General features: G+C 37.8%; 1 protein-coding gene across 2 annotated transcripts; it reads left to right on the top strand.

Annotated features, from left to right (window-relative positions):
* The first annotated feature begins 764 nt into the window (after positions 1–764).
* ARHGAP11A (Rho GTPase activating protein 11A) lies at positions 765–22483 on the top strand. Of its 2 annotated transcripts, XM_025998412.2 has the most exons (13): positions 809–1473; positions 4945–5015; positions 7258–7354; positions 8077–8330; positions 8956–9119; positions 9282–9428; positions 12674–12748; positions 12852–12923; positions 13538–13705; positions 15752–15881; positions 16955–17063; positions 19445–19583; positions 19963–22483. In XM_025998412.2, exons 1-13 carry the CDS (start codon positions 1345–1347, stop codon positions 21543–21545), a joined length of 3138 nt encoding a protein of 1045 aa, XP_025854197.2. In that variant the 5' UTR covers positions 809–1344; the 3' UTR covers positions 21546–22483. The 2 variants fall into 2 exon arrangements, with proteins under 2 accessions (XP_025854198.2, XP_025854197.2); XM_025998413.2 differs by lacking the exon at positions 12852–12923 and having other exon boundaries at positions 765–1473.
* Positions 22484–24242: the final 1759 nt, after the last annotated feature.

Raw genomic sequence — 24242 nt, 5'->3', positions numbered from 1 at the left:
AAAAAAAAAAAAAAAGAGTTGGGGACGTGCAGCCCTGCTCGCCAGCAGTGAGAGCCTGGAGCCCAGCCCCCCCTCCACATCCCGAGGTGCCGCCCGCCTCCCGCGGAGGTCGCACTGCCCCCGCACTAGCCTCTCCCGTGACAAGCCTTCCTTGTGTATTGAACTCCCTGCGCGCCATCAGTTCCGCAGCTGGAATCACCACCCCGCAAATCCAGCGGGAGGGTTCTCGAAGCCGGGGTCCGTGAACCCTGACTCGGGTTGTCCCAACTCGGGTTCCGTAGTTCTCCCTCGGGGGCGGGGGCCTTCAGCCTCGGGGGGGGGGGGAAGCGACTGGGGTGTCTATTACATTCCCCCTAACGTATTGTCGGAGTCGCAGGCCTGGTGTGTTAAAATGCACTTTAAACAGTATTTTCTCCCCAGGACGTGGCTATGAAGGTACACGTGGAAGTCACTATTTTTTTTATTTTTCATATTTCTTAGTTTGGCCCGCCGCGCCCTCCGCGATCGCCCCGTTTGCCTGCGTCTCCCTGACAGGCAGCTCCTGGCCACCCTCTGGGGTCCTGATTTTGAAAAGAGGAGCGGGCCAATCGGAGCGCGGGGCGCTGCTCGGCGCTGCCATTTGAGCCGGGGCTGGCGGCGCGGGTGGGGCGGTGGCGGCTCCGCGCGGCTGAGGCGGTGGAGGCGCCGGCATGGGGACGGCTGCGTGGCTTCCGTGAGCGCAGCGCGATGTGCAGGCCGGGGGCCGCCGGCAGGCTGGTGGCGGAGGGAGGGAGCGGCCTGTGAAACGGGGTGACGGCGGCGGCCAGCCCGGGCGGGGACCGGGACTGGGAAAGGCGTCCGAGCAGCCGGCTGGTCCGGCGGCTCTCGGGGCTGGGGGCACCGCGACTTGGGACACGAACGCCCGGTTCCGCCGGCCGAGGCAGGAGGGCCAAGGAGACGGGTCGGCTTCAGCGGTGGGGGCGGGGACGGAAGGGAAAGTGAGGCTCGGAGGAAACGGGGTCTTAGAAAGGGGCCGGAAGTGGAGAGGAGCTGGCACCGGGCGTCGGTGCGAGGAACCGAGAAGGGGACGGGGGTCCGCGAGGTGGCTCAGAGGGTCAGGTGACGACGAAGAAGGTCCGTGTAAGTGACGGGAAGGTGCGCTGTGGCTGGGTCAGCGGGAAGCGGAGAAGGTCGGTGGAAGTGCGTAGAGAACCGAGGGGCGGCCGTGGAGGTGGCTGCGGGCCGGGGCCCGCACGGCGCCAGGCGTGGCCGGGAGGCAGCGGAGCGGAGCGCAAGCCTGAGAGTGCTCGGAAATTGCAAGACCTGGTGGCGAGCGAGGGCCGGGACTCGGCTCCCGCCTCCGGGATGTGGGATCGGAGGCTGCTGAGGCTGGCCCTGTTGCAGCAGCTTCGGGCCGTCTACGGCATTAAGGTCAAGAGCGGCCGTGGGCAGAGCGATCGCAGGATACATGAAACAGCAGCCGCGGAAACAGGGGTGAGTTCTGCGGAGGTAAGGTGTGGGTTAAACAAACAAACAAACAAAAAACACAAAAAGAGTCCACCCCGTACCGTCACTCATTACAGGTTCATTCTGTGCGGATCCCAAAGAGACTGTGGCTCAGCCTGGCCAATTCAATCCTTGAGGGCCAGCTGCTGGAATTTAAGGAATGACATTGTTCATTCCTCACAGGGATTTTGATCACTGAGGAAGTGGCAGGATTTTTCGACCTCGCGACGTTGACATTTGGAACTAGATGATTGATTCTTTGAGGTGGGACTTGGAGGCTGCCTTGTGCATTGCAGGATGTGTAGCAGCATCTCTGGCCTGTCCCCGCTAGATGCCAGGAGAATTTCCTAGTGTTGGTGATTAAAAGTATCTCCAGATGCTGCCAATTTATTGTGGTTTTTTTTTTTTTTTAATTTTTATTTATTTATGATAGTCACAGAGAGAGAGAGAGAGAGAGGCAGAGACACAGGCAGAGGGAGAAGCAGGCTCCATGCACCGGAAGCCCGACGTGGGATTCGATCCCGGGTCTCCAGGACCGCGCCCTGGGCCAAAGGCAGGCGCCAAACTGCTGCGCCACCCAGGGATCCCAATTTATTGTATTTTGAACAAGTAGCATGTGGGAAGGGAAACAAACACTAAACACTATCCCCCCCCCCCCCCCCCCCCCCGTTTTTAGAGTAAAATTTGGAAAGGGACAAGGAGGATCAGTAAATTTTCTAAACGAATATTTAGAAAGGCGTGAAAGAGCATTAGAAACAGGCTTCAGGTAGCACCTCTCTCTCTATTCACTAATTTGAAAAAAAAAACAAACTTGCTGCTTGGTTATTTTTGAGATGTAATGCTGTTTTTTAAAGTGAGTAAATTGAGATGACAGAGTGGAATAACTGAAAAGCTGTTGATCTGAGGGTGGTCAACGTAAGGGGATTTTGAAGAAATTTTATTATCTACCACAGCACCAAGAACTTCATTGTGAAAAATTAGGTTGAACGTAAAGCGTTTTATTTTAAATATATTTGCCTAATTATATGATATTTTTAAGTATTTAGAGATGAAAACTAATAAAATTTGCATAGCTCAGTTTATAATTTCTGAAAGAAAGTAAGGAGTTGGATAACAAAGCTAACAAAAATAAATTCTATGCCTCTTAATAGCTTAACACATTCTGGAGAAAAGGTTTTGTATGGCAAAAAAAAATGTATGACAGCATATTCATTTATATTTTAAAAATGTGATTTTTAAATCACATACATGAGTGATTTCATCAGATTGTAAAACTGGTTTTCCAGGATCTTAAATATAGTTGGTTTTGTAAGTGTATGACAGATTTTGTATTTGGATTTTTTTCGACCCTTAAGAAAACTGATACCTACTTTGACAGTCCGGTAGACCTGAGTTTGAATCCTGCTTTATCCCTTGATCACCAGCCCTGGGTGATCTTGGGCTGTTTAATTTTCCTAAGTTTCTGTTTCCTACTCTATAAAGTGGGAATAATGGTATCTCTCTTTGGGGGATTTAAAAGTGGTAAGATCTGTAGGTAGGACTAGCACAGTACCTGTCACGTGCCATTTATTCATCTAATGATAGTCGTTATGGTAATCAGTGATCGGCATCCTAATTGGTAGTCGAGCTAGAAATCATAATAGAAATATTCTAATAAATACAGAAGATCTTCATGTTGTAAGAATGGGACCAAGATAAGTAATATTTGAAAACTAGATTTCTTTGGCTCTTTGGTGTTTGTTAGCTAATGATAGTTTTGAGCTTGTAAAGAAAAGTGCTAGATGTCTTTTGAAGGTAACATTGTAAATGATATCCCAATACATAAAATTTAAAAAGCATGTTATTTTATTTTTTGAGATTATAGCTGTTATATATGAGACCATTATTGAGAATAATAGACCCTGAGTTCTAGGTATGTAAGACCTTTGTAGACGTATAATCAGCTTCAGCATCTGATTTTTTGCATTTTGTTTGGTTGCATAGTATCAAGAAAATTTTGATTTACCCAAAAAAGGGGTTTTCCACATTAACATTTTTTTTATGTTACTTTGAAATGGTAATTGCAACGGCAACAAATATCTTTGAATGCTTACTCTATGTCAGACCCTAACGTATATGCTTTTAATTTATTTACTTCTTCCTACCACTCTGTGACTTAGGACCCTTATGAACATGCTGAGGCATAAAGAATTAATTTGATCATTGAACTAATAAGTAGAAGGATTTAAAATCTGGGAGCCCTGCCACTAGGATCCTGTTCCTTTAAGCACTATGCTGTTCTGTATTCTATATTCTATATTCATCAATTAAATGGAACCAGATGCTTCAAAACAAGGACTAGTAAGATTTTGTTACTCTGTTGAATAATTAACAGTGCTGAATGATTTCCTAACAGTGCTTCAAGAGCATTCTTGGAGAATAGATGCTTCTAAGCTAAATTAATGTTTATGAGATTAGGCATACCCACTTATTTAGTTTTGTATAAGCAGATCTATATACGCTTGTGTTTAAGTCCAGTGGAAAACCACAACCTTCTTAATCAGTGACAAATTTTTAAGAAGTTGGAATGCATGCACAAAGATAGTAGCAGATTCTTTATGAAGAAGTGTAACGTACAAATTTACTATTGTGATCTTCGTTGTATTGAATTTGAATATAAGTAATACATTTGAATGTGACTTTTTAAAAATATTTTTCAAAGTAGTTAAAGTAATTTGAATTAAATATTTGCAGAATCCCTGCCTTGATTACCTCAGATCACAGTTTAAATGGGAGTTTTCTAATAGAGCGTGGAAAAGAAGATCAAGTCTAAAAATAACCACTTTTGATGTAATTTTAGGAAGTACTCAATGAGTGACAAGAATTACCATTGCCAATCAACTTAGCCTTTTGTTCATGTTAGTATTTATAAGGTGACAGAAGGAAAGAATAAGGTTAGTGTTATAATGTTACTGAAAGAATATATAGTGTTTTTAGAAGATGTTGCTGTTTTGGCCAAATTTTGTTTAAGAATTTCCTAACTAAGCACTAACTGGATTAATTTTCCATTATGGGATTGGAAACTGATGGAATGTATTATATTGCTTTAGGGCAATGACTTTATTTTGTTTTAATTCTATTACAATTAATATGCAGTGTTAGTTTCAAGTATTCAGTATAGTGATTCAACAATTCCTTACATTACTCTGCTTATCATGTTAAGTGTACTCTTAATCCCCTTCACCTATCTCACCCATCCCCCCAGGCACAATGACTTTTTCTTGACCATTTTTGTACTCCCAGCACCTATGTAATGTGTAGAATATAGCAGTTAGTTTTTACCAAAGTTACTTGTAATAATTATTTTCATTATCCTAAATATTTCTATTTTTTAAATTTCCTGCGGTTTTTAATTTGCTTACTATTTAAGAAAATTGACATTATGCCTAATATTTGTGTTAACTGAATTTGCCATTTTAGGGTAAAATATTTGGAGTACCTTTTAATGCATTGCCCCATTCTGTGGTACCAGAATATGGACACATTCCAAGGTAAGCTAAGTTTGGGATGAAGAAAAAATATTTCAGACTGGTGTTTGCGTGTTTAAAAATAAATAGGTGAGGGGCACCTGGGTGGCTCAGTCGGTTAAGTGTCAGTTCAGCTCAGGTCATGATCTCAGGGTCCTGGGACCGAGCCCCCCATTGATCCCTGCATCCCACTCAGTGAGGAATCTGCTTGTCTGCCTCGACCCCACCCCTTGCTTGCTCATGCTTGCACATTCTCCCTCCCCCCTTTCTCTCTCTCTCTCAAATAATATCTTTAAAAAATAAATAAAATAGTTGATTGACTTACACATTTGTTTTGAACTAGCAAATGATTTTAAATTTCTCAACATTAACTAATGTAGAAATGTTTTTAAATTTTTACACTAAACTTTTTAATTTGTATTCATTCCTAAGGTTGAATTTTGAGGTTCAGTAATGAATAAATGTTAGAAAGCAATTTTTTTTTGTTCTTTTTAGTCAAGAGTTTTTAGTTCTATACCAGTTCTTTTGCTGCAGTTCTGATTGTATTCACCAATATGCTGATTATGAATTCAGTTACAGTTAAGTTTTTAAAACTGTAATTCCAGTGTGGTTAATATATAGTGTTATGTTAGTTTCATGTGTACAGTATAGTGATTCAACAATTCGACACATTACTCAGTGATTATCATAAACGTTCTCTTATTCCCTTTACCTATTTCACCTGGTCCCCCACCTAGCTCCCGTCTGGTAACCATCAGTTTGTTCTCCTGTTAAGAGTCTGTTCCCCCCACACATACTCCCACCCCTTTTTCCTTTGTGGATGAAAGAATATTTAAGCTAAGATTAAATAGAGTATTTGTGAGTATAAATTATGAACACTTGAGCTTTTTACTATGTCACTATTTAAAAGTAACCTTTTGGACTAACTGCATCAGAAATTACTAGAGAAGTTTACATCTTAAATAAATAAAGATGCTGTAAAGACACTATCTTAGCTGTTACTGATTCAGAAGTAGGGTTTCTTCTGGCTACTCTAGTTCAGTTACCTAGGTTTTTAACTGATGTATTGTCCAAAAGCATTTATTGAATACCTTGTTATGTTAGGATAGTTTTCCCTCATTCAGCATATAGGTGCAGATTCACAGTCTTCATAAGGTAAGCACTTACTATTTTGCTTTTTAAATGACCTATAAAAGATTTGTTTATGATGATTTTTTTACCTTTAGAATTGTAAAGTCATATCCCTAGTAATGATGACTAAATCTTTGTCGTAATTTCATTGCCTGCTTTAAACAAACAAATGTTAAGTTCTGTCACTTACTTTCTGTGATATTCAGCCACTGGGCACTAGTACAGTGCTATCAGTTGCTCGCAGCTGACATCCATTCTGATTTGTGGTATCAGTTGTTTTTTTGCTAAAGCCAACATTGATGGTTAAAACTGGTTTAATATAAAGAAACTGATCACACACCTCTAAGTATGAGAAAAATTGTAAGGCCTAGGATATATCTAATTTTTCTGAGGTAATGTTAGAGTGAGAAAAGAACATTGCCTTATTTTTGGGCAAATGTAGTTGGTAGATATTTAAAGCTATGTATGCTCTGCAAAGTCACACATGAAGAGAGAATAAAAAGAAGAAAGCCTTAGGGCCCTGGGTCATACTAGCATGTAGAGGTCTGGCAGAAAAAAAACCCAGAAAAGGAGTTTGAGAAGGAGTAGTTAGGGGTATAGCAGGAAAACCAGAAGTGTCACAAAAAGGAATATTTTCAAGAAAAGCAAGTGTGTCAGATGCTGGCAGGACAAGCAAAATGAAGACAATTGATCATGGGGTTGGTGACCTTAATATTTATTTAAATATCTGCATGATATTTAATACCTAATGCTACTTACTATCTACTTAAATATATACATGATATTTAAGATGGGGGCTGTTTTGTTGGAGTAATGGTGGTGAGAATCTCATTGGAGAGGGTTGAGGAGAGTCAGTAAAAACACATCTTGTACTCTGAGTGGAAGCAGAGCAATGAAGTAGGATTGAGAAGTAGGATTGATGTTGGATTAAAGCAAGCTCATAGAAGTCATGGATAAAAAGATGGGCCCGAGAGGAGAATTTAGGAAGCAAAAAAAACCTACAAAAATTGAAGGGATTTGTGACATTAGAGCTTCTGAAAGGGGGTTAGTGCTTGGTCTGTTCATGTGCTTTGGTAGAAAAATAGGATTTAGTGAGATGTGTTTCTGGCCACCTGAAAAGATTTCTCTCTTTCAGTTTTCTTGTTGATGCTTGCACATCTTTAGAAAAGTATATTCATACAGAAGGGCTTTTTAGGAAGTCAGGATCTGTTATTCGTCTAAGAGCCCTAAAGGTAAGCATATTCCTTAACTATAATTTTTCGTGTGTACTTTATTTGGCTCTTAGAATAGAAATACTTAAACTATTGCATGAATTATTGATAGAAATTGAATTTGCAGATAGCCTTTTTCATGGCAAAAGAACTTTTTTTCCTAAAAGCAATTATACAGGAGTGCCTGGGTGGCCCAGCCTGATTCTTGATTTTGGCTCAGGTCATGATCTCAGGGTTGACAGATCAAACCCCACATCCAGCCCCACGCTGGCTATGAAGCCTGCTTAAGATTCTCTTTCTCCCTTCCCACCCCCAACAGGAGCATTCACTCATGCACTCTCTCTATTAAAAAAAAAAAAAAAAAAAAAAAAAAGAATTATACATTATTTAATGCTTTTTTTTTTCTTTCAGTTTTATTGGGATATAATTGACAAATACATTTAAGGTGTATAACTTCACATTTTAGTGTATGTATATATTGTGAAATGATTTCTACAATCTATATAATGCTTTAAAAGTTGAGTACTTTCAAATTTGTCATCCTTTTTTCCAATAAAGCACCATATGAAATGAAAGATATATTTTTTGATTTTATTATTAGCCTTCAAAAATGCATGATACATATTAAAACAAGGTTAAGAGGAACTTTTTAAGAAAAAGCTCTCTAGAGTATAAAAAAGGATATTTTATTTGCAGTAGACTCTTATGTCCTCAAATGCTTAAGATTATTATATTTATTTCAGAATAAACTGGATCATGGTGAAAGTTGCCTGTCATCTGCACCTCCTTGTGATGTTGCAGGACTTCTTAAGCAGTTTTTTAGGGAGTTGCCAGAGCCCATTCTTCCAGCTGATTTGCATGAAGCACTTTTCAAAGCTCAACAGTTAGGAACAGAGGAGAAGAATAAAGCTACAATATTGCTCTCCTGTCTTATGGCTGACCACACAATTGATGTATTAAGATACTTCTTTAACTTTCTCAGGAATGTTTCCCTTAGGTAAGTAATTAAAAGTCTTGGGAAATAGTTTGCTAATTAGGTAGCTTTACCATTATAGAAAATAAGTTAGGATTAAATTTGGGATGGAAATTTTTCTTAAAGAGTTACTTCCTTACTACAAGAAATATAACTTGTATAATTTAAGAAACAATTTACCAAATGATTTAGTATTTTCTTACTGTCTTAACATCATCATGAATGGCTTATTGGTGTTGATAGGATTCTTTGTCCATTGAATGGCTTCAGGTTACTCTGTTTTTAATGTATTTGTGTTTTGCTTCTCAAATTTGTTCCCCCTCTCTGTTGTCAGTGAGCTTGCTTGTTCTAGATAATACAGTTGTTATGTGTGGGTTTGAAAATCAAATATATATGATCAATTTGTATGGAAGAACAAAGTGTAGACTCTGGTTAACATGGTTTTTATGATACATATTTAAGCACACAGAAGCTATTTTTGGTTCGTCTTATTTGAAGCCACTCATACAGATGGGTGGACAAAGGGTAACTATTTTGACTTGTGTTTGACTTATAAAGTAAGAATTCTTCAAAATGTGCTCAGTATGTTAATTTTATTTCTATATATTTCTCTTTGGCTTAATCTAAGAAAACCTTGTTTCATTTTAAGGTCCAGTGAGAATAAGATGGATAGTAGCAATCTTGCAGTAATATTTGCACCAAACCTCCTTCAGACAAGTGAAGGACATGAAAAGATGTCTGCTAACACAGAAAAAAAGCTACGATTACAGGTTGCAGTGGTGCAGACTCTTATTGATTATGCATCAGATATTGGTAAGATGTAGTTGCATTATAAAAACAACAGGATTTGTTTAAATGAAGGAGATCCCAGTTTCCTCCAAGTGAACTGTGAAGATGACTGTTAGAAATATATACTATTTGAACATTTTTAGGGAGAGTAGAGGAAAAATTTTAACTCTGAACATTTTTATTTAGGGCATGTTCCAGATTTTATCCAGGAAAAGATACCAGTTATGTTGGGTCTTGATGGTCTCTGTGCTACTCCATCATTAGAAGGCTGTGAAGAAGGTGAATGTGAATCTCCTGGTGAGTGTAAGAGAAAGCGAAGACAAAGTGTAGGAGGTAAGTGGCAGTGCCAGTTAAATTTTGTGGCGGTAGAGCAGTTTACTTTTATCTAAACTGTTTAAACATAAGCCTAAGCTATGGTATGTGCCCTTTTGGTGCTTACAGCATAGTTGGAAAAACAGGACACATGCATGGGAAAAGCAAAAATGGCAATACAATCTAATATTAAATGCTAAATCTTTAGCACAAATGTGAAATGTGTTCAAAGGAGAAAAGTTCCCTGGGTTGTAGCGATCAGGGAATCCAAAGAACGTTCAAGGACTGAGCCTTCTTGAAAAATGGATAGAATCTAGGGGAATTGAGTCAGAATACTTGTATCCTATTGTAGGTAAAAAGTATGCTATGAAGAAAGATTTGTGTACGGAAGAAATAATGACTATCAGTAAAATAGCCTAACATGACTTGAGTGAGGGGTTTATCCTGAAGATTAGGAGGATATTATGGTGAGCTCAATGTCAGGCTGAAATATTAGACTATGAAGCTGGGTATGAAGCTTTGGTATGAGCCAAAGGCAGATGCTCAACTGCTGAGCCACCCAGGTGTTCCTGTATCTTTTTTTGAGAGAGAGAGAGAGAGAGAAAGAGATGGGCATATAAGTGAGGAATATAATTGAAATATGTCCTTTAGTTTTTTTCCTATTTTGAGATAATTCCTTCTAAATAAGTTTAAATGCCTTTAAGAGAAAGAACAAAAGACCTAAAGCTCCATCATCAAAAAATCAGTCATAAGATTTTTTTTATCTTTTCTTGATCAAGAAGCCTGAGGCCATTCTTCTGATTGCCTTAGGAAATTTCTCATCTTTTGAGTATCAGGACTAATTGTTATTGACTCTCCCATTCTTGTTTGATTCTTGGCTTATATGATGCAGCCTTATGATTCTTCTTTCCTTTATTTGTTGATCTCCCTCTACCTTCTATGTTAGTTTCCTGGGGCCACTGTAACAAAGTGCCACAAATTGGGTGGCAGAAAACAAAAATTTATTGTTTCACCATTCTGGAAGCTAGAAGTTAAAATCAAGCTGTTGCGTGAGCTATGTTCCCTGTGAAACCTGTAGGGGGAGAATCTTCTTGCTTCTTCTAGCTTCTGGTGGTGGCTGTTGATTGTTGGCATTCTTTGGCTGCAGCTGCAGCTGCATCCAGAGTCTACCTCTGTTATCACATGGCCTTCTCCCTGGGTGTCACTGAACAAGTTTTCATCTTATGGTGATACCAGTTACATTGAATTAGGACCTACTCTAATGACCTCTTCTTGAGTACCATCTGCAAAAGCCCTAATTTCAAATAAGGTCACATTCACAAGCACTTGGGAGTTAGGACTTTGGTTTTGTTTTACACTTGATCTTAGCCAAAAGGCCGAGAAGCGATTGGTTTTTTGTTTTGTTTTGTTTTTTGTTTTTTAAAGATTTTTATTCATTCATGAGAGACAGAGAGAGGCAGAGACCCAGGCAGAGGTCAGAAGCAGGCTCCATGCAGGGAGCCTGATGTGGGACTCGATCCTGGGTCTCCAGGATCGCAACCTGGGCCAAAGGCAGGCGCTAAACTGCTGAGCCACCCAGGGATCCCTGGGAGTTAGGACTTAAACATGTATTTTCAGAGCACCATAAAATACCCCAAATGCAGGTATTCTCAGACACAGATCCTCTTTATTTACCCTCTTTCCTTTGTGATTTCATTCACTCTTGGAGTTTCATGTATGGCATCTGCACAGGTGAACACTGGATTTGGATCTCAGTGATACTGTCGTCTTGTGAATATCAGTCCCACTTTAGTGAAAACTTGCTAGGCAGATATCTTTGCTTATGCTTTGTGTGTGTGTGTGTGTGTGTGTGTGTGTGTGTGTGTGTGTGCTTTAAGCTCAGCATTTTGAAATAATTGTCTTCACCCTCTTTAAACTGGTTCCTAACTTCCTTTTCTGTTAACATCACCATCATTCTCTAGTCACTCAGGCTTTAAAGCATGGGTACCTAACTCTTACTGTACCATTTATATTCAGTTTTCAGGTTCTGTAAGATACTGTCCATGGTATTTGCTGTATCTTTACTGTGAAAATATCCTTGTTGATCTTCATGCCTCTTCGTTGAATCTGCCCTGCTTATTGCTGTCAAGGCTGATGTTCTTAATGTATAACTTTAATCATGTGTCACACATACTGGTCAAAAACTTTCACTGATAAGACTGCTATTTATAGCCTGTTATTAAAGGTCTTTCATAGGATTTGTTTAGCATGCCTTTTTACTGTTTATTCTTTCTCCTTTATGCAATGTATACTATGCTTTAGTCCAGCTGCATTTTATTTGTTTTTTGTTTTTATTTAATTTTCTTTTTCTTTTTTTTTTTTAAGATTTATTTATTCATAAGAAACACAGAGAGACAGAGAGGCAGAGGCATAGGCAGAGGGAGAAGCAGGCTCCTCATAAGGAGCCCGATGCAGGACTTGATCCCCAACCCCAGGGTCACACCCTGAGCCAAAGGCAGATGCTCTACCACTGAGCCACCCAGGTGTCCCTTTTTATTGTTTTTTACACACTTTGTGGGGGTTTTTTTTCTTATCGTATTTTTGATAGAATGTTTTTACTTCCACCTACCCTTGCTATTCAAATTATATCCAGTTGTCAAAATTCAGTTTGTTTTGTTCCATGCTTCACTCCTGGGTATCAAAAGGGTTAAGATAGCATTTGTCAAGCATCATTAAAATGCATTGATTTTATTAGGAATTTGAAATTGTTCAGGAATTGTAGACTATTAGTGTTTATCTTTTTTGTGTTGTTATAGCTAGCCTTTTTTCTTCATCTTCTTCCTTTTCTTTTTTTTTTTTTTAAAGATTTTATTTATTCATGAGACAGAGAAAGAGGCAGAGACATAGGCAGAGGGAGAAGCAGGCTCCCTGAAAGGAGCCTGATGTGGACTTGATCCCCCACCCTGGGATCATGCCCTGAGCCAAAGGCAGATGCTCAACTGCTGAGCCACCCAGGTGTTCCTGTATCTTTTTTTGAGAGAGAGAGAAAGAGATGGGCATATAAGTGAGGAATATAATTGAAATATGTCCTTTAGTTTTTTTCCTATTTTGAGATAATTCCTTCTAAATAAGTTTAAATGCCTTTAAGATTTATAAGCTGGAAAAAAAAGGTATAAGCTAACAAACTTACATGCTGTAAACCATAAATATCAATATGAATTATTGGTGAAAGAGAGGTAAATGTTAAATTATAATGATGGTATGATTATATGTGCTTTGCATTTCAGATTTTGTTAGTGGAGCATTAAGTAAACTTAAATCTAACAGAACACCCTCTGTGACACCTCAACAGGAAAAAAATGGTAGGTATTATATATTTTTTATTGAAGTGAAAATTTCTTTATATTATTTAAACATAACCATTACCTAACTTTTTTTGGTTTAATCAAATCCAAATATTTTCAGTGGAAACACTGACTGTAATACTGTGCTGTGACATTGCTAATTACATTGGATATAAGGAACCCAAAATTGTAGGTAAGAATTTCTTTTAGTCTGTTGTTACAAACATCTTTAGTCTTTTAAATCATGCTTTTCTGTTGAATGTAAGTTGGATGCTGTTTGAATATGTGAAAATAACTCAAATCTTATTTTTGTTTTAGAACCAGAAGTTTATTAGTGTATGTTCCCATTTTTATCTTGGTTTGCTTGTGGCTGAAATTAGCCCAATAACATAACAGTAGACAATATGATCATTTGTTTCTGAAGAAATTTAAGTGGTTAATAACTCAGCTATGATGAAAAGCAAAACTCTTATGTAGATTAGTTTGTTTGAACTCTTTGATAATGATTTTATTCCGTATGTTAATATTCTTTAATTTGGATTATATGTGTCTTTCAGTCTGTGTGGTTTAAGTTACTATTTTTTGTTAATCTTGCCTATTTATGACTTTCCTATTATCATTTTAAATAATTGCATGGTGTTAATTTAGTTATAACATATATTTGATAATGTAAATGTAAACATATTCCCTCATTCTTTGGTTACCTCTAAGGAATAGCTTTATAAGGAGAAATTATATAAAGTTTCTTCCATGGAGTTGAAAAAACACAATTTGTTTTTTTTGTTTGTTTGTTTGTTTGTTTTTTAGCCCAGCTATCCATATCACCCACAATTCTTACACCAAATGCTAAGCGTAAACTGCCAGTGGATTCTTCTCATGGTTTCTCAAGTAAGAAGAGGAAGTCCATCAAGCACAATTTTAACTTTGAATTCTTGCCAGCTAATCTTTTCAGTAGCAGTTCTACGCCAGTATCAGGTAGCAAAGAAAATCTATGTAATTGAGTTGTAAACATTAACATGAGTGCCTATTCTGGGCAAAGTGCTATTTCATATTAATGCTACCTCCTTTAGGAGTTACAGCTTTATTCTGTCTATCAAATATCTGAATTTTTATAAAGTCCTCTAATTTTTAAATTTTAATTATACTGGCTCAGTATAATTAATGTGTATGTGTGTATGTTTTATGACCATGCCTATTGAAAATTATGAGAACTCAGAATGAGAGTTTAGGCTTCTGTGTATAACACTGGTGCTCAAGTGTTAAGTGATTGGACACCTTGAGTTAGTTTAGTTACTTCCTGATCTGTAACTGTGGCTGTATTGCTATCTCCTGTTGAGGTTACTAAAGTTTGAGTTTCCCTAAACAAATTGTGGTGGAGTACTGTCATTGGAGGAACCATTGTGGTTGCAGTTGAAGGAGGAGGGGAGTTACTTTTTAGTTTTATACTCAAGTAGTTTTTGTAAAAGCTTTAAAAACTTTGTTTATGCTGTTCATTATGGCATGGTTTCCAGATCTGTTACCAGCCCAGGCATTTTCTTCCAAATGACTTACAGTTTCTAATGTGGCCAACCAGAGCCTCCAGAGAAAAACGCAGTTTTGCTTATTTGAGTACCAACTCTTTTGCTAGTATGGTCTTAGATTGAGTTGGCTCCTTTAGAATGTATAGAACACTGGTTGGGTCACGGTCAGTCATACAAGGTAATGTTACAATTAACCCAAAATGAACCAAAATCCTAACTAAGCCCAGAGTCCTCTATCTCCTATTTATCACACATTTCATCAAAAAGTGAGTGATCTCTGATTCTTTTAGGTTTTTATTGATTTCAGACAATGTTGAGTATTACTTTGAATTTGTTAGCTAGGTTTATGAGATCTACCCAGAAGCACCTCTTTTGTTTCATTATCCAAAAAGTTTAGCTTTTCCTTCTTTGTTTTATTAGAAAGTTGAACAAAACAGCAACTTGTTTTTTATGGTCCTTCACAGGTTCTCTGTGTGTGGTCTGTTAAAATGTAATGAAAGAACTCTGAGAATATGTTCCTATTTCTTTCAATATTCAGAGGTTGGAGACTTAAGTTCATTTAAACTAACTTAGTGTTCTCTGTCTCTCTCTCTTATTTATTTATTTTTTTTTTAGAGAGAGTGCAAGCAGAGGGGGAGGGACAGAGGGAGAAGGAGAGAGAGAGAATCTCAAGCAAACTTGATGCAGAGCCAGAGACTGAGCTCAAATCTCATGACCCTGAGATCATGACCTGAGCCAAAATCAGGAGTCTGAGGCTTAACCAATTGAGCCATCCAGGTTCCCCTAACTTAGTGTTTTCCTCAAGTTTTTTCCACTTTGGAACACTGTTTCCAAATGGCCAATGTGAATTGTAATTCTTTCTGCCTTTGCTTATTAGCATTATAACATCTGCTCCAAGAAACGAACCTAATAATTCCTTCTTTCCAAGCTCCCCAAAAGTAGTTTAAACATTCTTTTGTTACTGGAACATTAGTATGAGCCTGCTTAATTGATGACAAAAAAAAATTACAAGTTCAGTAACAGGAGTCCTATTATTACAACTTACCATTTTTCTTTGGTCCTACTTTATCAGCCATGGTTCAGTAAATTCCATCTGCAAAACTGAAAATGGACTGCTTTCTAAGTTTGGATAATAACAGACACAATGTGCTTTTTTTAATGTATAAAGGCAGCTATATTAATCTACAGTCCACAGTATCATTTATGATTTTTTTTCCTATATTAGTCTACAGCCCATTATTAAACAAGTTTAAAGCAAAACTCTAATGTAAAAGTCATGTATAATCTGACCCTTATTGGCAACCAAAAAGTAAGAAACTTACACTTTTTTTTTTCAAGTCAAATTGGGTTTATTTGGTTTTTCAAGTTTCTCATCAGAAACTATGTGATTTTGTTGTTGCTTAGGATTGGAAATGAAAACTTTAAACCTAGTTGCTATTAATATTTTATACTTTGAAAAAAAAGTATGGGTGGTATATTACATGTGGTTATATTTTTACAGTTCCCTTTGATACAAGCCCAGAAGGGTCATCTCAGAATTCACTCTCTCCTGTCGCCATCAGTGGAAACCATTTGATCAGTACAGGTGTGCTAAGGCGAAGTAAGAGAATTGCAAGCAAAAAAGTTTGCAGGTAATAAGTGCAGGACATTTGTTTCACTGGATAAACATGTGGTGTATAGAGTTAAGAAAATATTTTGTTTGTCTTTCTGCTGAGAATCATATTTGAGTCAAAATTTTTTTTTTTAATTAATTTTTATTGGTGTTCAATTTACCAACATACAAAAAAACACCCAGTGCTCATCCCGTCAAGTGTCCACCTCAGTGCCCGTCACCCATTCCCCTCCAACACCCGCCCTCCTCCCCCTCCACCACCCCTAGTTCGTTTCCCCGAGTTAGGAGTCAAAATTTTTAAAAATTCTCTCTGCCATTATTATCAATCAGTTGCCCTTTATATATCCTCCAGAGAATGACTTGTAATTTGAGTCCACTTTGCTTGCTTAAAATCCTACTGTATATTGATTGTAGTTTTTAAATTTCCGTTTAAAGGCTAGTCTATTCTTTAAAAAAAAAAAAGGAAACCATTGGAGTGGGGAGGAGCTGGGTGAGAGGGAGAGAGAGAATCCTCCAACAGACTCCTCTACTAAGGGTTGGAACCAGACATGGGGCTCCATCCCAGGATCCTGAGATCATGACCTGAGCTGAAATTAAGAGTCAGACTCTTTTTTTTTTTGTTGTTAAAGATTTTATTTATTTATTCATGAGAGACACAGAGAGAGAGAGAGGCAGAGACACAGGCAGAGGGAGAAGTGGCTCCATGCAGGGATCCTGACGTGGGACTTGATCCTTAGGCTAAATCGCTGAGCCACCTGGGCTGCCCAAGAGTCAGACTCTCAACTGACTGAGCCAACCCAGGTGCCCCAAGGCTAGTCTCTAATGATTCTAATGATTCTGGTTTATAAGTGACTAACTCTTGTGATAAACAGGAGAGACCATTTTATATACAAATATAATGTGTTCACATATGGTATCTTAAAGCTTAATTAATTTTAGAAAATTATTACGCTATTTGATTACTAGCAATATAATTTGCTCTGGACTTTGAAATTTCATTTTGCAAGAATGTTTCCAAAAAAAAAAATGTTTCCAGTTTTTATGTTAACATTTTTTTTAATGCTGACAATTTTAATCCCATGGTTTTTTTAGGGTGGAATCAGGAAAAACAGGCTGCTTCTCTCCCAAGATCAGTCGTAAAGAAAAGGTCCGAAGATCTCTTCGTTTGAAGTTTAGTCTGGGGAAAAGTAGCAAAGAGATAGTAAGTGTCTTAGATCATTTCATTGATGTTCATATTAGCATAAAGCTATAGACTTGATGGTAAAGCCCTGCCTCTCCAGCTACTGTCTCGTTCTCCCCTAAACCAAATTCTTACATGTGTTTTGATATCTACTATTCCCTCCTTTTCTGTTCTGCTTACATGATTCCAGTGAGGCTTGCCTCCCCAACACTCAATGCACCTACTCTCAAGGTCATCCATGAATTAATTGAGTGGTGCTCAAGCCAGCAGACAAACACCAGTCTGTTAGATTTGACCTGTCAACAGCATTTGACCTGGCTAGTCACTTGTTCTTTTTAGCATACTTTCCTTCCTTGCTTCAGAGGCACTTTCCTCATGATTTTCTTCCTTCTTCACAGGTTACTTTTCTAATTCCTTTACAGTGGAATGCTCAAACTTTGTCCTTGGATTTTTCTTTTCTCTTTCTACATACCAAGGTGCCCATTAGCTTTAAATACCATGTATTTACTTAAGACTCCCAAGTTTGTATCTTTAGTGCAAAATGCTTCCCTGAACAACTTGATGTTTCTCAATATCTGCCTTCTTGACTTCTCTACTTGATGTCCATCCAATAGACATCTCAGGGTCAACATGTCCCAAATAGAGCTTCCAAGATGCATCTTTTCTCTGCTGCTGTTTCTCCACTCCTCCCCCTTTCCACCATCTACATCCCCACCTACAGTCTTCATCATCTGAGGTATGGCAACTCATTCTTCCAGTCACTTAGGCCAAAAACCATGTAGGCATTCTTTTTTTTTTTTTTTTTTTTTTTTTTGTATATTTTTTTTATTGGAGTTCGATTTGCCAACACCCAGTGCTCATCTCGTCAAGTGACCCCCCCCCCCCCCCAGTGCCTGTCACCCAGTCACCCCCCAGCCCCCGGCCCACCTCCCCTTCCACTACCCTTGTTTGTTTCCCAGAGTCAGGAGTCTCTCATGGTTTGTCTCCCCCACTGATTTTTCCCACTCAGTGCCCCTCCTTTCCCCTGTAATCCCTTTCACTGTTTCTTATATTCCCCTTATGAGTGAAACCATGTGATGATTGTCCTTCTCCGACTGACTGTATTCCACTGTATCTATATTCCACTGTATCTATAGACCACATCTTTATCCATCATCTTTCAATGGACACTGAGGCTCCTTCCACAGTTTGGCTATTGTGGACATTGCTGCTATGAACATTGGGGTGCAGATATCTCAGTCTTTCACTGCATCTGTATCTTTGGGGGTAAATCCCCAGCAGTGCAATTGCCAGGTCATAGGGCAGATTTATTTTTAACTCTTTGAGGAACCTCCACACAGTTTTCCAGAGTGGCCGTACCAGTTTGAATTCCCACCCACAGTCCATGCAGGCATTCTTGACTCCTCACTTTCTCACACACCCTGTGTAAACCATTAAGGAATCTTGTGTCTCTCCGCCTTTAGAGCATATCCAGACTGACCAGTTCTCACTAGTACTGCATTTTTGGTGTTCTCTAAATTCTGTCATCCCCAACCTGGATTACTGCAATCAGTTCCTACTAGTAGGTCTATGCTCCTCCCTTACTACAGTACTACAGCCAGAATTATCCTTTTAAATACCAAGTATAGTCCTGTCACTCTTCTGCCCAGAATCCTCCGGTGACTCATTTCACTCTGAAAAAAGATAAAGTTCTTATGTTTATGTGTACCTCTCTGAGGCCTCCTCTCGCCACTCCTTCGTGATCATTTAGCTTCTTGTCTCCTTGCTGTTAGATGTGCCACACCTGGTTTCAGCCTTGGACACTGACCTGACCTTCCTTCTCTGTGGGATAATGTTCTTTCCCCTTTTATCTGCATGGCTCTCACATTTTTTTTTAATCACAAGTCATCTTCTGATCACTCTGTATAGACTGACACCCCATCATAGCCTTCTTACCCCGCTCTACTTTTCTTCATAGCACTTCTCACCTTGTGTATTATATAATATACAATATAAATTACTAGTTTTCTTGTCCTATTTGAAATCTCCCCATCTAGAATGTAAATCCTTGCAAGGGTAAGATTTTGGTCTGTCTGTTTTGTTTTTGTTCGCTCAAACAGTTGTGAGCAGCTCCTGGCATAGAGTCATCACAAAAGAAATTTTTTTTTAGTTAATATGTGAGGGTGTTTTTATTTCAGATCATAAAATATCAAGTAGTAGTCAAGTCAATTGCTTCTAGTTCTTATCAGCAGGCATGCAAGTATGTTTCTATTTGGTATAAAATTGTTTTTTTAATTTTATATTCCTTTTTCAGTCAGCTCTAGAGGATGCTGATAACGACAAATAAATTTAATATTTGTCTTAATATTTGAAATAATTAGGTTTATTTCTTAAAACATTTTCAATTTTTCTTTTCTGTACAGAATGGGTGTTCTGGTGTTGACAGATATGAAAATGTTGGTCGACGACTTGCAAATCAACAAAGTTTAAAAAATAGAATCGAGTCTGTAAAAACAGGTCTGCTTTTTAGCCCAGATATTGATGAAAGATTAACAAAGAAAGGTACATTTGCATGATATTGTTATTTTTACAAAAAAACCTATTTTCATTGTTTATCTAAAAATTTTTTCCAGCTTTCTTGAGATATAATTGACAAGCTTTCAGTTATTTATCTTAAAATATATTAATTTACTGTTCTAGAAATTAAAAATTCATGTTTGAATAGTAAAAATATTTGAATTGGCATTGTATTTTTGTATGAACAATTGGAAGATGCTTATAAATACAAAAATGTTTGATACTTTTATATTATTTCTTTTAATACAGATCCTTAATTTGTTAAAATTTAATGCTTAATACCTTTATCTGCCATGTATCTGAATAATATTTCAAATATGTTTCAAACATAAATGATTAAAAAGACTGAACTGCTTTATTTTAGGTTCAAAAAAGATCAGTAAGTCTGAGGGAAACTTACTAACTCCAGAGCATCTAGATGGAACAAGTTACCAGATGTCTTGGACAGCACCTAGTAATTCTAGTTTTCAAGAAATAGCTACAAATGAAGCCTCTCCAGTCAAGGGAAATCTTAAGGTGGAAAGCACTTCTTTGGAGCCTGATACTACAGTTGAAAAGTCCTCTATTGGTTCATATGAACTCACCCCTTCTACTCTACACGATAAGCATAACATCAACGTAACTAGAAGCTCTTTTAGTGGGGATGAAAATAACTTGACCACAGAGACTTTGGTGAAAATTCAGAGAGCATTTTCTGAATCTGGAAGTAATTTCCATGAATTGATAAATCACAGGCAGTCATCAGTAACTAATTTGGGGAAAGTAAAGCTAAATGAAACACCTTCTATAGAATATAGCCCAGAAAAAAATCTATTTGAAACTAATGATTTGACTGTGATAGAATCAAATGAACATCAAACTAGTACAGATGAAAATAGTTTGTCAGAACAAGTCATCTCACTACATCAAACTCAAAAATTGGATAGAGAAACAACTATAACATGTTATTCAACTCATATGAAGATTGAACATGAGAAAAGCACCCATTCCAATATACCTAGAGATAATTCAGTCAAGCCAGAATTGCCTAGTGATGAACACATAGAGAATCAGCAGTCCACAAGGGATAAACTAAATACTCAATTAAAGGAGAACGAGAATATGATTGAGGAGAACTTACTGGAATGTGCAGCTCCTAGGGAGGATGCAGCTGACACCTGTTCCTCAGAGCAGATTACATGTAATATAACAAATTTGCCCAAACCGAGGCCAGTGCGAATTGTTAAGCAGCAGTCACTGGTGGAAACCTGCCATACAACTATCTCTGAAAGCTCACAAATGACAGAGCATGGGAGGGTGTCAGACCACATACAATGGTTTAATAAGCTTTCTCTCACTGAATCAAATAGAACCAAAGTTAGATCACCTCTTAAGTTTCAGCGTACACCTGTCCGTCAGTCTGTCAGAAGGATTAACTCCTTGTTGGAGTACAGCAGGCAACCTGTAAGGCACAAATTGGCAAGTCTTGGTGATGCTGCTTCTCCTCTGGTTAAGTCAGTGAGCTGTGACGGTGCTCTTTCCTCTGGTGTAGGGAGTACATCAAAAGATTACTTGATTTCATATACTAAATCAGGTCCTAAAGAACAGAAATTTACAGCATGTGAACAGCCAGATGTTGATGCAATTTCAAGATCAGGCATGGAGTCAACTTCCCAATCTTCCTCAAAAATGAAGAGACACCCTGACTCCATGAAGGCTTCTCGCAGGTCTACCAGAGTTTGTAAACAGGAAGTGATATCCGATGGCCAAATTAAGATTCCCTTGGATGACCTGACAAATCATGACATATTAAAATCTGTTGTAAATAATAATACGGGCTTTTCTCCTGGGATAAATAGAGTCCTTAAGAAGCCGTCAGAAAAAGAGAGGGTTTGGTATAAAGGTTCTCCGAAAAATCCTTTTGGAAAAGCTCAGCTACTACCAACCAGTAAACCTGTAGACTTGTAATTGGTAGATGTTAATATTTGTTAATGTAAATAAAATTAGTAGTTGGCAATGGGCCTGGCAGGATAATCTGCATGTTAGTTTGTTAGCTCAGGAAGATTAAGTGATAGATTTTAATTTCACTGCACAAGCAACTTGAATTCTTAGACGCTTGTATAAATGACTTTTGTATTTCTTAATTATGGCAGTATTTAAACTTGTTAATTGTATTATGATCTCTTAAAGCAGAGGTTACACTTTGCCTTTTGAAAGAAATTGTTGGCTTGGTTTGTGAGAAATTAATTTTTGAAAATTGTATGAATTTTGTATTAAGTGTGATCGGAAGAGTGAAATGAGTTGTGCCTATTTCCTGTTATTCCTCCTAAGTCAGAGAAGGGCTCTATAAGATATTTCTAACATGTAAAGGGAAGAGATAAGCCTTACAAATCTTATTTCTTGAATTACATTGATATTTGTGGATTTTGCCAAAATCCCTAGAAATTAACTAGTTTCAATAGCATCTTAATCCTGTACTCCTATTTGGGGCAGAGTAATCAGGTTTATATTGTCTGTAGTTGTGTACAGTGTGTCCACTTGGACTAAGAATTAACGGCTAAAGCAGAATAATGACCTGAGTGTGCTCTTAGAGAATAATGCTGCAGAAATAAATGACTTTTGAGCCATACTATGTTTTTAAAGTAAATTTGCACAATACATTTGTAGCTGTTTTGTCCGACAAAGAATTTAAAATTATTTAAGGAGGAATAGTGAAGTTTGGAAATTTTTAATCAAGGTGATTTCTTATATGCACATGCTTGATTTTGTAATTTAAAATAGTTGATGTACCTCTCTATATTTACTTTGTTTCTTAACTTTTGATTCTTATAAAAGCCTCTGATGGTTTTGTCTGGTGTGTAAATGTTATTTATTTAGCATAGACATTAAAGGTAACTTGGAAAATGGCTTGTCTGAATCTGATGAAATTCAAAGTACCTTTTAGAATTTGATCCAAACTGTTAAGCAAATCTAAATTTCTATTTTAAATTATTAGAAGTCATAAATATTTAAGGAAAGAATAATGTCAGCACTGGTGGATATTCTCTAGACTTAGGAAGAAGGAATGTTGTAGGCAGAGAGAACCACAAAAGGTAGTTTGCAGGTATTAGAATGCCACATTCAGATATGGAGCTGAATAGAACAGCATTGCACATCTACACAGAGCAGCCATATTCACAGAGAAATTTAAAAGCCCTCAGATGTCTGCTTTACCAAGTTCTACCTGATAGCAACACATCTGTTTTATTTCAAAGCTATTTCCTGTTTATATTACCTAGGAATGAGCCTTTTCTCACTAGTAAGAATTTGACTTATAGAAAGACTGAAAACCTATATACCATGTTTTATGACATCAAAACAGGTTTGTTACATAAACTATATGCATTTCAAGTTTATGATATTTCTGGTAGTAAGTCGAGATAGAAAACACTCAAACTGTTGAAATACATGTTGTCTTGGTTCAAAACAGTTGTTTAAACTTCACCTGCCTTCTGGGTAAACTTTTAGAAATGTACTAATGTCATTTTCTATCCATGGGAATGGGTGAAGTGTTGAATTGGAAGACCAGTAAGAAGGCACAGGAGATTGAGACTAACTAGAATTACCTGAATTAGTGGCTTTTGGGGAGAGAGGAATAATGAAAGAGATTTATTAAAAAAAAAAAAAAAAAACCCACATGTCAATCCCATTTTTGTTAGCTGAAAGCAAACAGTATAGGAGGACTATGAAGGTGAGTAGCTTGGACAGGAAAGTTAAATTTTAGAATTAATATCTTCATTCCATATAAAATGGAGATCATGTTACTCAGGGTCTTTTGTCAAATGATATGTGAACATACTCAACAGTTATAAAAAGTATGGATGTGGGCAGTAACTTAAAAGATGATTTCCACTTTGTTCTTGCAAGTAAAGATCTTGTACAAATTTGTTTATTATGAGCAACAAACAATACAATTACACTGGACTTAAATTAGGCTGCCTCACAGCATTTTAAAATCACTAAGAACTTAATATTGCTGTTTGATGATTATCAAGTCCAGGATGTATGTGTTTTAAAATATCAAATTTCATATGAAACAAACCTTTCATTGTATCTCAATTTCCATCCAACACAAAAGCAGTAAATTGTAATGGCTTCTCCATTTTTCCAAGCACAAAATGAAGATAACAGTAAACAATGTTAAGGTAAAATTCCGAATTGAAAAGCCAGTATGTGTGAATAATCAATATTCAACCCCAGCATGGTCTTTGACTGTGTTTGTGCCGTTGATTTAGCATGCACTGAAGCAAAAAGCTGGAAAGAAGAGCTCCCATGGAAGAAAAGACTCTAGGAAGGAGGCTTGGCTTTAAACCGAAAGCCTGTGTGTCTTGTGAGTGAATTGCGTGGGCCCCTCATTGCGTAAAATGGTATAGGTGAGAATGGATTTGCCGGATGGAGCTAGGGTAAGAGGATGTGGATTCTAGTCTCATCACGTTACTTATTCTCTGTCCCCCTACCCTGGTACTTCTCTCCAGTCTCGAAAGAAATGTGCCATGTTCTATTGTATGATTTTGCATCTCAATTTTGTCAATGTTGTTCCATAAGTCTTTAACAAATTTGGGTCTGCCTTGATGAATTTCTGTAGTGTGCAGGGGGTTCAATATCCGTTCAGGCCAAATCAATCTT

The sequence above is a fragment of the Vulpes vulpes genome, chromosome 15 (genome assembly GCF_048418805.1).
Source record: "Vulpes vulpes isolate BD-2025 chromosome 15, VulVul3, whole genome shotgun sequence".
Classification (NCBI taxonomy): Eukaryota; Metazoa; Chordata; class Mammalia; order Carnivora; family Canidae; genus Vulpes; species Vulpes vulpes.
This window is presented reverse-complemented; position numbering and strand designations above follow the sequence as displayed.

What these genes read in the sequence shown, in the direction of transcription:
- ARHGAP11A (XM_025998412.2), top strand. Translation starts at nt 1,345, where the DNA reads ATGTGGGATCGGAGGCTGCTGAGGCTGGCCCTGTTGCAGCAGCTTCGG. An exon ending in TGATTATGCATCAGATATTG is followed by an intron (nt 9,120 to 9,281) that starts GTAAGATGTAGT and finishes ATTTTTATTTAG; the next exon opens with GGCATGTTCCAGATTTTATC. An exon ending in TGAAAGATTAACAAAGAAAG is followed by an intron (nt 19,584 to 19,962) that starts GTACATTTGCAT and finishes GCTTTATTTTAG; the next exon opens with GTTCAAAAAAGATCAGTAAG.